The following is an 18,155-nucleotide window of genomic DNA, read 5'->3' as shown; positions in this document are numbered from 1 at the left end:
GGAACACGAAAGAGGTTTATTAAAAACAGCACAAAACAATATCCAACCAAGCTCTGTTAAAAAAAATTCTACAATATTGTCAGTAACTGCATATGTGGTTGTCATACATAAGTCATACATTTGTAATAGTTTTGTATAATGTTTTTTTGTTGCAACAATAGGAAAAAATAAAATGGCACAGAACAATAAAAATTGCAGTATTCAATTGAGTAACTTGATTATGGCTGCATACCTTCTCCAACCAATGCACAACTTCAATTGTGTTTATTGTGTGAACAAGTCTTCAAATGAGGTGATTATGCTTATATCACATGGATCCTCTTAAAAAGATCCACCCAGACAAAAGTGACACATAGTGTCCCTTATTCCAGGCCATTAAAGAGAAGCATGGTATGGGAATTTTCAGCAGTGTTTTTGCCTGAAAAAGCAGCCAAGGCCATAGTGGGCTAGTGGCATCTTACTAGCCTCGTGAGACCATCCTGATCTCGCGAGCTTTTAAGATTTCACTCGCAGATCAGTCTGGCTACCCTCCGTTAAAGAAAATTTGGAGCCGTTCACCAAACGAACGTCCAATCAGCGTTGGCTTTGAGGCGGGTCGAGGTGTGACGCAACGAGGAGCGACAGTTCAGTCTAAAGAACATGGCGGCTTCAGCCGATGAAACTAGCGTTAGCGTGGCTATCGAGCAAGTTTTATCGGAATTACAGAGTATTTCTTTGCTGAGCTAACGAGCCTTTACCAGCAGCAGCAAGAGTAGCTTGGCTTGTGGTTGTGTTTTCGTCGTCGCTCGTAACGGGGCGACGACGAATCTGATTGGTTAATTTGGCCCGTCTATCACCAACATAGGCCAATCAGCTAACCAGTATTTTCGCCCCTTCCCAAAATTACTTCAACGGAAGGTTTCCAGATGGATATGCGGAGCAAATCTATCTGGCGGAGTCAGGTAAGCATCTTACAGCATCTCCCTGCTAATATCCAAATGCGAACAGCCCTTTACAATTGCAGAGAAGTTGATCCTCCAAGCCATCAAAGAGGTCATCTCTACTGTGCTGGAGCATGACCTCACAAAGTGCAGCAATCCATACTACTCAGCAATGACACTGACACGTAGGATTGATGAAGTGGGTGCTGATACAGAGGAACAGTGGTTTGCCATCATGTAGGATTCCCCATTTACCCTTCAGCAAGATGACACAGCTAGAGATCTCGGATAACAATACTCTGTTGATGAACTATGTACTTTTTAATTGTGAGCAGATGACAAAGGAATTTTTGTTTTCAAATAATCTGAAAATGGACACAAAGGGCCAGACAATTTTAACTGCCCTTAATGATATCTAAATTAAAAATCCACCCCAATAACAAATATTTCAGCTACGGTAGAGCTGGTCAAGGAGGAATAGGAGCAGTTGTTCATTACCTTGTAGCCACATCTGATCTCTGGTTCGGTTGCACGATGGACCCGTTCATTAGTCTGACGGTACATTACATCATTGGGAACTGTGTGCCGGAGTGCTCGAGATGATGTATTTTCCAGCTGATACTTGGGAGGTGGTGAGACATGGGTTAAGGCTGATGCTGTCTGCACGGGACATTAAGGAATAGGCCTTTGTCAGTAGGGCTGGATGATAATTCAATAACAATATATATCGATCAACAGACGTATATCGATGAGATGGTCAATAAGAAGTTCAATAGAAAAAGTGTTTTCCTTCCTTTTGCATTCTAGTCTTGCAGGTTAATATTAGTCATTATACCCTCCCAACCAATCACAACCACAGACTCGGGAATGCTTCTTCAACAAGCTTCAGGGACCATGAGTTCTTGTTTTCTTTTTTAAAATCTTGTAGTTTTGGTAAAAAGTTGGTTGAATAAAGGGTTGAGTTTGAATTCAGTGTTGGTGTTCTTTATCTGAAAATAGATCATTAAGCAACAACATAAAATGGCCATGGCTGCACTTAAAATATTTGTTTTGAATTTGTTGATAATTATTGATATTGATCAATTTTATTTTAATTTTCATTTAACCATGGAGGAGATTGTGGCTGCCATGAAAAGCGTGCAAAGCAACAAAGCTCCCGGTCCAGATGGATTTCCTGTTGAATTTTTCAAAAAGTTCCAGGACAAGTTATCCCCATTATTGCTTGCGGTATATAAGGAGTCATTACATCAGGGCAGTCTCCCCAATACTTTAACTCAAGCCTCGATTACTCTCCTCTTGAAGAAAGATAAGGATTCAAATCTTTGCAGCTCATACAGACCTCTCTCCTTAATAAATGTTGATGCTAAGATTCTCGCTAAGGTTTTGGCACGTTGTCTAGAAAGTGTAGTACCTACTATTGTTTCACATGAGCAAACAGGATTTGTTAAGGGGAGGCAATTATTTTTTTAATATCCGTACACTCTTGAATATTATTTACTCTAAGACCACCACTGAAATTCCTGAGGTCGTGATCTCTGTCGACGCTGAGAAAGCGTTTGACAGAGTTGAATGGGATTACTTATTTGCAGTTTTAGGAAAGTTCGGACTGTGTGATGCATTCATCTCTTGGATACGTCTCTTTTATATTTCTCCTCATGCTAGTGTCTCCTCCAATGGCATTCAATCCAGTTTTTTTTTTTAATTTTCCGCAGCACTAGACAGGGATGCCCGTTATCTCCCTTACTGTTTGCACTGGCTATCGAGCCTTTGTCAATCTTTCTTAGGTCCTCCAATACTTTTACTGGAATTCACCGATTAGGCACCGAATTCAAACCATTGCTTTATGCTGACGATTTATTGCTTTATGTCTCAAATCCCACTCTTTCCATACCGTCAATCCTGTCTGCTTTCCAGAGATTTGGTTCTTTTTATGGTTACAGAGTAAATATCGCTAAAAGTGAATGCTATCCTATTAATGCTCTTGCTTTAACCCTCCTGTTATGTCCATTTGTTAGGAACAGCAATGCTCAGCATGGAGTTCAGCCCTGTTCTTTCGGACAGTTCCGACCATTGTGAGCTTTCTCTTTAGAAGCTCCTGGCACAAGTTGTAGTTTGTCACAGGTTATGTTCTGTCCCCTGAGACCCTGTGCCATGTCGAGCATGACCCTTGTGCCCTGATTCTTCTCTGGGGCTCCTCCAACCGGCTTTCCAGTGTAAACCTGCATGTTCAATGCATAGCTGGTGTTTGCATCACATGCTGCCCAGATTTTTATCCCATATTTAGCTGGTTTGGAAGGCATGTATTGCCTAAATGGGCAGCGACCTCTAAATGCCACCAGCCTTTCATCCTGTGTGTGTGTGTGTGTGTGTGTGAGATTGGGGTGAAACATGTCTCACAGTTGCATTTCTGACACCCTTTTACCTCCAGTTTGACTGCTGGGTCAAATTGACCCGAACAGTATCTATGTGATATAAACATGCAGGGGGTGGTTGCAAATATGTGAGATGAACCATTTCATATTATATGTTGATTACACTATTTAAGGCAAGCAGAAGAAGTTTCATGCTGAAAAAATACTTTGAACTATTTTTCCTAGATCTTCAAACTTTAAAACGGGTCAATTTGACCCGTAACATAACAGGAGGGTTAAAGGTTTCACATTCGGACATTCCTTTCAAGTGGAGCTCTTCTGGTTTCAAGTATCTGGGCATCAATGTAACAAGATCATTAAGCTCTCTTTTCACTGCTAATTTTCTGCCTTTAATTTCTAAAATCAAATTGGACCTCCAAAGATGGAATAGTTTACCACTCTCACTTATAGGTAGAATCAATGCAATTAAAATGAATGTTTTACCAAAATTCCTTTTCTTGTTCAATTGTCTCCCACTTTTTCTCCCAAAGCATTTTTTAAGATGCTTGATCAAGTTATTACTGGCTTTCTATGGCGTGGAAATCAACCTAGAATCCGCAAATCCACACTTCACAGATGCAAATTTGGTGGCGGATTGTCACTTCCAAATTTCCAGCTGTACTATTGGGCAGCCCACATCCATAAAATTTCATTTTGGTTTCGATCTGTAGACTTCCCATGGTGCAACTTGGAGGCACAATGGTGCTCCCCATCCTCACTAATTGCTCTTCTCACTTCCCCTATTACATCCAATCCCTCTGGCTTTATAAATAATCCAGTAGTTCGATCTGTTTTAAAAATTTGGTGCCAGTTTAGGAAGAATTTCACTCTGCATCTACACTGGTCCCTAATTACTTGTTTCAACCAGCACTCACTGATTCAACTTTTTCATTATGGAGTAATAAAGGGCTGACATGTTTTAACAATTTTTACAAGGAAGGTATCTTTCGCAGCTTTTCAGACCTTTCATCAGAATTCCAACTCCCGTCTTCTCATCTATTCTGGTACTTTCAAATTAGACATTGCGCCAAAGCTTTATTTCCTTCCAGGCCGCTGAACTTGCACTGGGAGACGTTTCTGAGCTGGAATCCTCTTCAGAGGTCGTATATATCTAAAGTTTACCATGAAATTCTCTCTTTTGATTCTTCGTCCATTACCAAGGTCAAGGCGGCTTGGGAGCTCGAACTGGGTCTGAATTTGGGAGAGGACTGGTGGAATAATGCTCTTAAGAAAATTCACACAAGTTCAATCTGTGCTCGACTCTCTCTCATACAGTTTAAAGTTCTCTTTAGGGTTCATTTCTCCAAAACTCGTCTGTCTCAATTCCTTTCCTCTGTCTCTGACAATTGTGACAAATGTCATGCACCTTCCTGTAATTTAACTCATATGTTTTATTCCTGTCCATCACTCCATAGTTTTTGGCTAATCTACTTTGATACAATGTCAAAAATACTCTCAGTAGTCATCAAACCTTCTCCCCATGTTGCTATATTTGGGCTTCCGGAAGACTACAAACAGTTCAATCTGAAAAACTTGCAGAGAAAGAAATGGCAATTAGAAGGATTTTATTGACACAATATTTTAAGTCTTTGGCGCTCAGACCTCGGCAGGAACATTAATGCTGAATTATACTTTAATATGCATAAGTAGATGTATGAGAACAGGGATGTTCCCCCCAGGTCTGAAACTGGTGGTGGAGTGGAGATAGAAGAAGTTTGTTCAGTCCATATGGTGATCTGTTTAAGATAGATGTCCAACTTGATAAACACAGGTTTGTATGAACTGTCCATGATGAGCAAGCTTGAAGCGACTGTGGAGAGGAAAAACTCCCCTTTGGGAAGAAACCTCTGGCAGAACCGGGCCCAACATGGTGGTCTTCTGCCAGACCAATAACGAGGTGATAGGGAGTGCTGAAGACTGAAGGGAGAAAACACTCTGATGGGTTGAGGATGGAGGCACGTCTTGGAAGCTAGATGAACTCAGCTACGATGGTGGAGAAGGGGTTGGGGGTGGGTTGAATCGGGCATTTGATTCGAAATCCGACATGCAACCCGTTTGCGCTTGCTGGTTAGCAGGCTGAGACGTGGATTTGAAGTTGCTTTTAAGATGAGCGCGGGATGCTGATTGGCTTCATGGAGGTGCGGTTCGAAGCTGATTGGCTCACATCAGAGGCGGATCGGACTCTGATTGAATGGAGGCAGGCGATGAGTTTCTTCAATTGAACTTGCGCTTCAGCTTCATTTTACTTCTAGCCAGTTGGATATTTTAGCATTTACTTCCTTACTGGCAAGACGGCGTCTTCTTTTTCATTGGAAGTTAACAGTTCCACCCTCTTGCGGCCAGTGGCTTAAAGACACCATGTCTTTTCTAAAATTGGAAAAGATAAGACATTCATTGAAAGGCAACTCTGCTAAATTCTCTAACTTATGGCGCCCTTTCATGACACTCTTTCATTCTCTTCAGTCCCCTCTCCCAGATTAGGTGATGCACCCTACCCCACACCCACCTTTAATTTAAATTTTGTTTATTTACTTATTTTTATTCTATTTATTTATTTTACTTTATTTTATTTCTTTTCCCCCCTTTTTTAATTTTATTTAAAAAAAAAATTTTATTATTATTATTATTTTTATTTTTTTTCTTTATTAAGTTTTGTGCACATTGTATCCTGTTCAGTTTTGTAACCAAGGAAAAAAAAAACCCACAGGAGCTAAATTGTATGCCTTTTACTATTTTACTATTCATATATATGTATGTTCGACATGGCATTCCTTGTCATTTACAGTTTAAATTATGTTTGTAATGTCTCTTTTCCTCCTAATAAAAATATTAACACAAAAAAAATATATTATTTTAATTTTATTGATATACTTTTTTTCTATATCGTCCAGCTCTACTTGCCAGTATAACTACTGACATCGGTGCAAACATGGTTAAAGCTGCCAAGCTCAATAGATGGATGCAAGATCAGTGTTTTGGGCACAGGCTACAATTGGCAATCAGTCAGCATGTGTCAGTAAGTGTTGGGAGGGTGCGTGTGTGTCTGCTCTTCCATGGGATGGGGGAGGCAGCAATCCCTGTTTTGGTCCCTCCTTGGCTCCTTTGCTCTGGGGGCCCTTTAGGGCATCTGGGGATCTGGTTTCCCTGGTGTCTGCTTCAGCACTTTGGGAGACGGGTCTTTGGCTCCCCAGGTCCACTATTGAGCATTTGTCTTAAGGATACATCTTAGTGCACTCTCGCAAACACTTAGGGGTGCTTGGATCCAGGTGCTTACAGATTCACTTCTATACAGAAAAACCCTATCCTTAGCCTTGGCCGTCACTTTATACATGTTGGATTAAATGATATTTATATTTTTCATTGATGTTATCAACACTGTAAACCCGAACATTACTTCTGACTCAAAAGTATTGTGAAGAAAACAATCAAAATCCACTATCAAGTCAACCCAACTTTAAGTTACTAAGCGTTCCGAACAAGGAATGCAGTTATAATTTCGTGCAACTTAAACTATCTGAGTGATCATCATTGCCTCACTCGAAAGCTTTGAATGCACAGAGGCGTGTAATGTAATGATGTCAGTGTGTCATAACGTTGGCGGGAACCAGCCAGGAAAATTATTTTAGTGGACGATATTTTTATTCCTAATAAATGTGGTTCGAAATTAAACTGGTATGATATGGCAGAGCCGTTCCCGCTTGCTGGAGGAAGATGGTGTCTGATAAGGGAGGGAATTATGGCGCGTTCCTTTTGCCTTTGAGGTCGGCACTCACGAGTCGCTATATTGTCTTTATAATAATTGCGCTCGTTTTTGTATAATTTGAGAGGACGAATGTTAAGCAGTTCAGTTTAATTTATCCCCCAAAACACATTTTTCCAGATAATGCTTGGCGAACCAAATGAGTAGCTTCCTTCAGAAAATCAGGCATACTAATTAATAATTAATTCCCTTTCCTGTAGGCTGAAGTTGGTACCCATACAAGGCGTCCTTGGCAAATAAGGTAATGATTAAGATAAATCATTCTTGTAAAATGTATCCATTAAATGTAATTTTTGTCCAGAAATTTAGGTGATTGCTATTGACTGTGTTTTTGATGAGCCAGATAATGCAGTTTTCAATCAGAATTGATACATATTCATGTAAAAATCAACAACCAGCCTAAAATGTAAATTATCTCCTATGGAAGAATGGAAGAAAGTTGATGTCATGTTGCGTTGTGGGGGATCTCTGGCATGCTGGTTTAATATTTGGTCAAATGTTTACCCGTTTAGGCTACCCGAGATCGTCATTGAGACTGAGGTCTTTAAACAAGTTAAAGAAATTTGAAAATATTCTTAAACCTGAAAAGGAACACAGATTAACTGTGAGACGTAACATTATCTGCAGATTAAATCCAGCAATGCAGTCACAGCCAGGATATGGACTAATCCCCACCCCTGTGTGTGATTTATATATATATATATATATATATATATATATATATATATATATATATATATATATGACAATGATGTGTTTCCCTGTGGTGTTTTACTCAGTCTTTCACATACTTTGTGAATATTTTTTTTGTAGATCTGTGCTGAGTTCCACAGGAACCAGGAAAGGAACGAGTTTTATGCAGAAATGGATCGGCACATTCCACAGATTATAGAACTGTACAGAAGGAAGGCAGCTCCAACTTGAAGAGTGGTAGGAGCACTGCGGGACATCCTACAGTATTATGAAACTGAGGTAAGTTGGAAAAAAAGAGTTAAAATCGACTATCTAAATTTTATCCACATGGAACAGCTGGCTCCCAGGTTCGTCAGCATTACTACCACTATCTTTACTATATTCAATTAAAGATTCAAAGATGCTTCATTGTCACCGCATTTTACCGTTGTCAAACTTCTTTGAGACACTATGGCTGGGAGTATATATGTCAAAAATACAATGAACAAAGGTTAAAGTGTTTTTTCTTTAACATATTATAAAGAAGGAAACAAAATGGCGTAAAAGATCTATGTGGGACCGCTGTCCTCCATCAAGGGACGATAGCACTTACAGCACTTGCAAAGAAGCAGTTTCTTTGATTGAGTTTTTTTTATTTGATGTTTCTGAAGTGTTTACCTGATGGGAGAGGGGCAAACAGTGCGTTGCCCGGTTTGGTGGGATCAATGTAGATGTGTCTGGCTCTTCGTTGGACTCATACTGCATAAACTGAGTCCAGGTCCTGCAGACAGCATCCCACCATCCTTCACTTTTAAGTCATTCTCAATTAGTTATCCTGTAACATAAACCTACTTAGTAGAGTAAGTGATATTTTGCCAGCAAAGGGTCCCTGTTCTTTTTCTCATATGTCTTTCTTTATCCATCCAGGATGTGCACAATAACAACATGAAACACACTGTGGCCCTTCGTTGTCTCTCAGTATACTTGCAGGAAGAGGACACACAGTTTTTCAAGACTTGGAATGTAAGTCTTGAAAATGTAATGTATATTTTTTCTGAAAGATCTCATCACTAATCACCTTTTACTGTTGGAGATATTTGGAAGTGCCTTGGTGCTGTAAGAAAGGTAGCTTGCTATGCTCCGCTGCGTGAATACACACAGACGTAGTCACGGTTAATTTGATAAAAATTAGCCTTTCTAAATAGCGGCAGATCGCATCCTGTGCCATTTCTGTCTCTAGGCTCCAACATACTAAGGTGGACTTGAGTCTGTGCTTAGCTCAATTTAACGAGCAATTTTACAACATTGTAAACTGCTCGGTCTTCACATGGAGCTGCTCCCAGAGCCATGGCTCTGGCCACTCCAAGCCAGTCACAACTCTGAAACACCTGAGTGGGGCATCCGCCTCTTAGCACCACATGCTGACAAGTGTGTGGTGCTGGTGGGTGCTGTTATGGGAAATATAGCGGCTTGTGACAAGAAATGTAGCCATATGTACACTGGACAATGATGTTTAAAATGTCTGTGGAGAATCCACGCTGTGCGCACTACAATTAAGTGTGCAGCTGTCTTTAGTGTTTCTTCTAAGCTGAATCGAGCTCAGAGTCAGCTGCGTTTGCACGCAGGTAAACTCCCATTCTTGCCAGGAGAGAGAGCACTCAGAGTAACAACATATTTTTCCTGCCTTGATACATTTTTCTGCGTTTTGTAAATTGCCCCAATTTCTGCTACACTAAAGACTCCCATGGAGTCGGAGCAATGAGCGTCTCCTGGCTGTCAGTGGACTCTGTTCGTATGTGGGAGCATGGGGTGTTCCTTGAAGAGAAATGCTAATAAATGGCCAACTAGTTATCCCCTACAGAACTTAAGGTTATGGATATAACCCCGGTTCTCTGATTAGCATGAGTGAGTGTCTCACTATGGGGAACGCCTCCTGCGTGACCTCATCAGAAGCTCAAATGACATTACGCCAGCCCCGATTGGCTGGCAAAAGTGACAGTCTATGTCAGGAGGGGATGGGACCCTCCTCCTATATAATAGGCCGACATAGCTTCACTCATCATTCAAAACAAGCTCACCTCTTCCTCGCTTCATAGCAAGGAGGGTGGTCTGGTGAGACACTCACTCATGCTAATCAGAGAACCGGGGTTATATCCATAACCTTAAGTTCTCTTTCATAGCATTCGTTTCGTGTCTCACTATGGGGAAAATACTGACTCCCGGATTGCCAGACATGCCTGTCAAGATGACAACTGTCCCCACTGATGCTTCACTCTGGAGAAGCTGCACTCAGAGAAGAACCAGTACTGAGGACCGAATGTGCCATAGTCGGAGCCGTGACATCCAAACTATAGAATCTAGCAAATGTGTGGGGTGACGCCCAGCATGCAGCTGAACACACCTCTTGAATAGAGACTCCCCTAAAAAGAGCCCAGGAGGTTGCTAGACCTCTAGTGGAATGTGCCCGGAGACCAGCAGGAGGCTGGAGGCCCTTGCTTGTGTATGCAAGTGCAATAGCCCCCACTATCCAGTGGGAAAGGCACTGCTTAGACACCGGCTTTCCCATGTGTGGTTTCGCCCACGACACAAACAGCTGGTCACCCTGTCTAAAACCACTCGTTCTGTCCAGATAGATCAGCAATGCGCGAACTGGACAGAGAGTGTGTAGACGCCTTTGCTCCTCAGAGGAGAAAGGCGGAGGGTAAAAAGCATCCAGTATTATGGGGAAGCACGAGCCAACCACCTTTGGAATAAAGGCCGGGTTAGGCCGCAGACTGACCCTAGCATTCCCTTCAGAAAACTTGATGCATGCTCGATGTGTAGAGAGTGCATGAATCTCACCTATGCGCTTAGCTGAGGCCAAAGCGAGCAATAAGGCAGTCTTCAGGGACAACGGTTTCAACTCTGCTTGTTCCAGGGGTTCAAACGGGGAACAAGAGAGCGCATCCAGTACCGTGGGAAGATCCCAGGATGGCGCCAATGGTCTAGATGTAGGCAACATACGACGTGCTCCTTTCATGAATCGGCACACCAAAGGATGTTGACCCACTGTCTTTCCTTCAAAGCCAATATGGCAAGCAGAAATAGCCGCCAGGTACACCTTGATGGTTGAGAAAGCTTTACGCTTTTCAATAAGGTCCTGTAGGAAAGACAGAACCACTGTCACAGAGCACTGAAAAGGTACAGTCTGTGACCCTGCGCACCAATTCTCAAACACGCGCCACTTGTTATCATACAGTGACCGAGTTGAGGGGGCTCTGGCACACTGAATAGTGTTAATAACGCTATTAGGGAGCTCCACCGTCTTCAGGTTGAACCACTCACGGGCCAGGCCCACAGAGCTAGCCTCTCTGGGTGGGGGTGGAATATTTCCCCCCGTGCCTGAGACAGTAAATCTCTGCGTAGTGGTAACGGCCAAGGTGGGCTGGAGAGAAGTTGAAAAATCTCTGCTAGCCAGTGCTTTCCTTGCCAACGTGGGGCTATCAGGATCATAGTCAGACCCCCTTCCCTCACTCTGGCCAGAGTCGGGGGAATGAGAGCTACAGGGGGAAAACGCATAGAGGAGGGTCTTCGGCCACCTGTGTGCCAGTGCATCCACGCCCAGTGGAGCCCTCTGGTCGTGCAGGGAGAAGAACAGAGGGCACTGAGCGTTCTCCACTGTTGCATATATGTCCACGGTCGCCTGACCGAACCGTGACCATATCTGACTCACCACTTGGGGGTGAAGCATCCAGTCAGCATACAGTGGGTTTCCCCTGGACAGCAGATCTGCCCCGTAATTCAGAACACCCGGTACATGAGTTGCCCTCAGTGACCGTAGGTGCTTGCTGCTCCAGACTATCAGTCTGTGTGCCAGCATGTGCAACTGGGGGGACCGTAGCCCCCCCCTGTCTGTTGATGTAAGCCACTACCGTGGAGTTGTCCGTCCTCACCAAGACATGGTGACCCCTTAGCCAAGGGAGGAAATGTTTCAGAGCCAGGTGAACAGCCAGCAGCTCCAGGCAGTTTATGTGGGTAGAACGCATGTGAGAATGCCATCTCCCATTCACCGCTCTCCCCTCGTGAGTGGCACCCCAGCCCATCAGGGAGGCGTCGGTGGTGATCACTTTCCTTGCCTGAATGGTTCCCATAGCGACACCCTGTGTCAGGAAACCTGGGCTCCTCCACTGCCGCAGTGCAAGTGAGCATTCTGTTGAGACCCTCACCCTGCGATGGCCATGTCGGTGGGGGTTCAGACCCAGAGAGGTTACCCATCGCTGAATGCCTCTCATATACAGCCGTCCGAGAGGAATAGCCACTATAGAGGAGGCCATCAGGCCTAAAAGTCTTTGGCATTGTTTGAGGGAAACCATGTTGCCCCTGCCAAACAGCGCTAGACTGGCACGCATTGCCTCCACTCTTTCCATGGACAATGATGCCTTGGCCTGGAGAGAGTCCAGAGTGAGCCCAATATAAGTAATTCGCTGAGTGGGAATCAGTGTGCTCTTTTCCACATTTATCTGAAACCCCAGACTCATGAGGTGTTGTGTAAGAACACCTGTATGATGAGCCGCCTCCTGGCATGTGGGGGCTGCCACTAGCCAGTCGTCTATGTATGTCGCCACTCGGATGCCCCGCTCTCTCAGTGGAGACACTGCCGCCTCGGTGCATTTTACAAACACCCTTGGGCTCAGGGACAGACCAAAAGGCAGGACCACATACTCGTACGATATCCCCTCGAAGGCAAATCTCGGATATTTCCTGTGAGGGGGGTATATGGGGACGTGAAAATACGCGTCCCTCAGGTCTATTGATGTGAACCAGTCGTCTGCTCGCACGAACCGCAGCAGAGACGTGTGTGTCAACATCCTGAATTTGTATTTCCTTAAACAGCGGTTTAGGGCACGGAGATCCAGAATGGGTCTCCGCCCCCTCCCGCCCTTTTTGGGGACTAGGAAATACCTTGAGTAGAAGCCGCTGTGGGATTCCCCGGGCGGAACTACCCTTATAGCTCCTTTCTTCTTCAAAGAGGAAATTTCCTCCAGAAGAATATTGGCGGACTCGCCTTGAGCATGGGAGTATATTATTCCCTTGAAAAGGGGCGGAGCGACATTGAATTGTAGCCTGTAGCCCTTCTCTATCGTTCTTAGCACCCACTTTGACTGCGTGCAGGCAGCCCAGCTCTCGCCGTGCAGCGAGAGGGGGCTGACCGGCAACTCCGTCCCCGCCGCCTTGTGGGCGCCTTGTCCGGGTTGTGGCACGCAACATACGCGCCCGGACGGCACCAGCGCGCACGGGTGCGCGCGGGTGCGCGCGGGTGGACTGTGTTGTCACAGCTGCGGGGACGCTGTTCCCCGCAGGCTGCGTTATGACAGAAAGGATTGACTTGTTTTCCAACATATCTTTTCTCTTTATTGTCACGAACACATTTGACGGCGCCCTTGGCACGCAGGCCGGATGCGCTCGTCGGGACATATTTGTTACAGAATGCGAGGGAAACACATTTGCGCAACAACACTGCAAACATTGTCTTTTCCCTGGGGTGGGCACCGGAACATGAATGCCCATCCCGGCCATGCATTCTGTGTGGAACGAGTCCCGTTGAACCGGCTCCGGAACGGGCTCGCTTTTCCCCTGAGGAGAGGCTGTCAGGCCGTCCGCTTCTTCCGCCTTCCCAACGCAGCGGCAGGTGGAGGCGGCGGAGGTGCTGTCAGAGGGCTGGGCTGAGGCGATTGCTTCCTAGCCCATGGACTCTTGGGACCTCTGGGGGCCTGAGTCGCTGCCTGCGCTTTAGGCACCTTGGGGATCCTGAAAGCAGGGATGGGGCGAGAGGCAGCCTGCGCGTAGGACTGGCGCGGCGCTGCTGGAGCCGCCGCCAGAGGTTTCCTCGGCAGGCAGAGCTTCAGCGCCTCATCATCCCGTTTCTTCTCCTCACATCTCTTCTGCATGCTGGTGACAGCAGCACCGAAGAGACCCTGAGGGACGACGGGTGTGTCAAGGAGCTCCTCTTTCTCCTTGGTTGCCAGGTTGGTGAGCCCGAGCCAGCGCGCCCTCTCCTGGAGAACCATGAGACCCATGGCTCTCCCCGTAGCCTGTATGGCTACTTTGTGGAGACGGAGGACGTGGTCCGTTATGACACAGATTTCCTCCCACAGAGCGGAGTCTGGTCTGTTGGTCATGTCCTCCTCCAGCTCGGCCTGGTAGGCCATCAGCATCGAGGAGGCGTTGAGGGCTCTCGTCGACAGAGCCGCCGCCTTGTAGCACTTGTCAGTAAGGCTAGACTGGAAGCGGTCTGCCTTTGCGGGCAGTCACGGAGCCGAGGAGGACGCCTTCGGGTGAAGGTGGGTCGCAACCACCGGCTCTATCGGCGGCATCTGGCGCACGCCATGGGACTCCATCCCGTCACAGTCCAACAGGGAGCTTCCCGCGATGGGATGCTTCTCGCTGTACGGCCTATTCTTCCACGTGATCGCCAACTCATCCAGTAGCTCCGGGAAGATGGGCAGGACTTGTTTCCCCGTCTTTTTCGCTTTTGGCAGCTTCTTTCCGTCAAAGCGAGATTTCACAACCTCCGCTTGGACAGCTGGCCACGCGATGTTGAGCCTGACAGCCGCACGTTTGCACATGTCCTGCATGTCCATATCTAGAGGAGATGACGGCGGAGGTTGTTCACCTCCGTCGGCAGCGGGGGGCTTTGCAGCCCCGCTCGCACTGCTGAGGAAGATGGAGTCTTCCTCGTCATCATCGGACATCAGGAGCTCCGAGCCTGCCGACTCGTCGTCCCCATAGTCCGCATCTCCTCCCGGCATGTAGGAAGCGGCAGCGCCCATGTCATCCTCGTCCACCGCATGCAGCGGGGAAACGGGGGCTAGGAGCTGGGGGCTTGCGTCCGCCCAGCTCGGGCCAGGTGTGGCAGCCAACACCTCAGGCATGTCCGCACCTTCCTGTGCCGCGGCTGCTTCGTTCATCAGCGGGTCGCCCCCTGACAGGTTGGCCTGGCGGGCCAGCCGGCGGCGAAGCAGCTTGCGGGGAAAGGCTGCGCAGTGGGTGCACTCATCCGTGGACGTCAACGCAACCTGGGCATGGTGTAAACCCAGGCACGCCGCACACACAGGGTGAGTGTCCCAGCTTGAGATCTTTTTGCCGCAGGGACAAAGTCTTGTGCCGTTACCCCCGTCGTTGGGGTTTATAGCCGTAGCCATGGTTAGCTATTGGGGCTATGGGTGGCTAGCGTGGTGTGTATCCCTAGGAGCTTGTGAAGCTATGTCGGCCTATTATATAGGAGGAGGGTCCCATCCCCTCCTGACATAGACTGTCACTTTTGCCAGCCAATCGGGGCTGGCGTAATGTCATTTGAGCTTCTGATGAGGTCACGCAGGAGGCGTTCCCCATAGTGAGACACGAAACGAATGCTATGAAAGAGAACTTATTTGCATCGGGAGTGCAGGATGATTGGAGGAGGCGTCGTAGAACCTGTTATTGTGTAATACGTTGCTGTATACTTAATTGTTGAGTGGGCAGCTGTATAAGTATTCAGAAATAGTGTACTTTTGCATTTTCCAGAGTGAGGAATCAGAGGAGCCGGACATCGGGAACACACCCACTGGTATTCAGAGGAAGAAGTGCATCTCTACTTCACTTCAGTCCTGTATCCACAGCCATTGTGGTTGAAGATTAATTTCTCATGAGGGACATTACCACATTTGCTGATGCATATGTGTTACTGTTTGGGCTGGTTTGTGCTTTGCAACTGGACTACCCAAAGAAGCTTGTTGGCACCTTCACCTTCTTTCAGAAGGTTCTCATGGGGTTGGATGATGGTGCACCCCTGAAACCTTCTCTGCTTTCTTTGAAAAATTACCTGCTGTCAATGTAGGCATTTGTCATGATTTTGGTTCTGTTACCTGGTCTGTTCACCCATTTTTCACCTGTTGTTACTCCGCCCTGTTCTCATTACTGCTCACCTGTTCCACCTGCGTTTGACAGTATATATTCACCCTTCAGACAAGACAGCAGTGCCAGTTTATTTCGTCCTGGCGATTGATCTATTCCAGCGTTTTGTATTCTGATTACCTGTTCCTGACCTGTTAAGTTCCTTGACCTCCGAGTTTGCCTGTTCCTTCCTAATCCGTTTGCCTCCTTCTAGACACCCGCCCGACTTGATATTCTGCTTGATCTCTTATTACCCGTGTACCGATCTCTGGACTGTGACCCGACTTCGCTCTGGATTAACCCTTGGTACCTCATCGGCTTTCTGACCTTCTGTTACCGACCATTGACTACATTCCGGACATCGGCTCCTGCTCAACCCCTTCGGATTTTCCTGCTCCTGATTGCCTACACGGTTTTGACCTTAGCCTGTTCTCGGACCACCGCTACACCAGAACTGAACATAAGACCATGTTAGTGGCCCGCATGTTTGTGTTAAAACACATCCTGACCGACAGGGTCACTAACCTGTTGTCTCCGCCCGCAGAGGTTCCCGCTGAGATCACCGGCGCCGTCCGCTCAGTTGTTCACAATAAACTGTTTGTTCGTCCTGAATACTGGGTCCTTCTGTCTCTGGTTTCTGACAGATATTATGTAATTGTCCTGCCTCGCTCCCTTCCTTCCTTCCCCCTTTCTCCTTTTCTTCCCACCATCCATCCCACCATTTCCCTTCCTTTTTCCTTCCTAGACCCATACTGTTTAAAGCACTGTTTAAAGAGTGTGTGTGTGTGTGTGTGTGTGTGTGTGTGTGTGTGTGTGTGTCTTAGTAACACTCCAAATAGAGATATACATGATGTATATTTATTTATTTTTGGCCCCTCTTTTAAAATTCTTTTTAAATCTATAAAATGACTTATTTTTTTCGATTTTTTTCTCTTTCTGTGCAATGACTACATCTTTAGATGTACTTTATTATTTATTGAATTTATTATTTATTCATTTAAAGTTATTTACTGTCTTAAGTTACATTTTTGAAGTAGAAAGGCCATAGCTGTAAGTTCACTAGAAGATGGTTTTGGAAGTTTTTAGAGGCCATACCTTTACACTGAGCACAAGTTCCCTGTATCAGTTACACATATTTGCAAAAAATTTGCACACACACCTGTACAGATGTGTGTATGTGGTGTTGGTTTACCTACAGTTTTGGAGAAAAGGCATTTGAATGAAAACATTTAAAATATTCTGCATTTGTTGTGTGAAGAAGTTTGAGTATTCTGAACTTAAAAAAGTAGTTTCTGAGATATCTAAAATTATCTTTTTGGTTACTAAACAGTATAATTTTTTAATTTAAAAAAGCTAATGAATTGAGTACTATATCATCCTAACAAATTATTACAAATAAATTAAAAGATATATACAAATTAAAATAAATGTCTTAAGTGCAGTGCACTCACAATGTTTATTTTCAGGGAATTAGTAATGTTTGATTGTGAACTATGTAAAAGTTGTAAGTAATTCAAACTTAAATATTCTAACTTCTTTACTCAAAAACTGTGAGGTAATCGGTTTCCACACAGATTTTGAGTATTCTGAACTTATTCGGGTTTACAGTGAAGGTGTTGTTTGTTTGTACCTGTGATACCTTTTTGGTTGGTTTTGCTGTTGATTTTATATCTCTCTGTCTGCAGGTGTAGAAGCAGACTCAGGATGTTGTCTTGTACTCTCTTTTTCCTCGACTCTAGTTTTGACACCAATGGTGATAACTGTGTTTCCTTTCAAGAATTTATGAAGGTCTTGGAAAAGGTGGACGTGGAACAGAATATGAGCATCCGGTTCCTGCACTAAGCTTGTTTTTTTTTTTAGAGAGTTAGGGAGTTTGTCCTATAACTGGCGGATTGCCGGTTTTACACCCCGCTCTGACAGTCTCAGTCATTGTGTCCTTGGACAAGATCCTTCACCCACATTGCCTGCTGGCGGTGGTCAGAGGGCCCAGTGGCGCCGTTTCATGGCAGCCTCCTCTCTGTCAGTCAGAAGCTCACTCTGGTTGCATACAAAGTTTTTAGGAAACATTATCACATCCTGCTGACGTGCTAATTATTATTTTGCCATTTTCCATTTTGTTTTTGCTCAATTTGTTTGTAAAGCCTTATGTATTTATTTTTAATAATAGAGGAAGCAAAATACTGCACATGCGCAGCAGGGGATAAAACAAGGAAGAGGCAAACGGTTATTAGCATCTCCCAGTGAAACAATGCAGAATGGTCCAAGATCCAGTGAAAGAAAAACACAAAAAAAAATTCTAAGAAGGAAAAGACTGGATTGTCGTTGGGAATGCTTTATGACTGTTGCTGTTCACTGAAGCAGACATTAGACCTGCAGAGGCTCAGATGTGACTGCAGAGTTGGACAAACATCTTGCTGACTGGAACATCGACTACCTCACTGACCGCCCTCAGCACGTGCAGCTGCACGGCTGTCAGTCAGA

General features: G+C 45.3%; 1 protein-coding gene and 1 long non-coding RNA gene across 8 annotated transcripts in view; one reads left to right on the top strand and one right to left on the bottom strand.

Moving 5' to 3' along the window:
• Nucleotides 1-18,155, bottom strand: part of LOC105919040 (neuronal PAS domain-containing protein 3) — a 1,017,839-nt gene that overhangs the window by 200,635 nt on the left and 799,049 nt on the right. The window contains exon 1 of one of the 7 annotated variants that reach the window (XM_036134638.1): nucleotides 1,419-1,878. The exons of the other annotated variants lie outside the window; for them this stretch is intronic. Coding sequence (XP_035990531.1) covers nucleotides 1,419-1,484 — 66 coding nt within the window. The 5' untranslated portion in view covers nucleotides 1,485-1,878. Of the gene's footprint in view, nucleotides 1-1,418; nucleotides 1,879-18,155 lie in introns of those variants that run through there. 7 annotated transcript variants of the gene reach the window in all.
• LOC105919041 lies at nucleotides 7,869-16,222 on the top strand. Its single transcript, XR_004930566.1, has 3 exons — nucleotides 7,869-8,063; nucleotides 8,691-8,786; nucleotides 15,306-16,222. It is a non-coding gene; the product is annotated as an uncharacterized LOC105919041 (long non-coding RNA).

Source organism: Fundulus heteroclitus, unplaced genomic scaffold (assembly GCF_011125445.2).
Source record: "Fundulus heteroclitus isolate FHET01 unplaced genomic scaffold, MU-UCD_Fhet_4.1 scaffold_87, whole genome shotgun sequence".
Classification (NCBI taxonomy): Eukaryota; Metazoa; Chordata; class Actinopteri; order Cyprinodontiformes; family Fundulidae; genus Fundulus; species Fundulus heteroclitus.
This window is presented reverse-complemented; position numbering and strand designations above follow the sequence as displayed.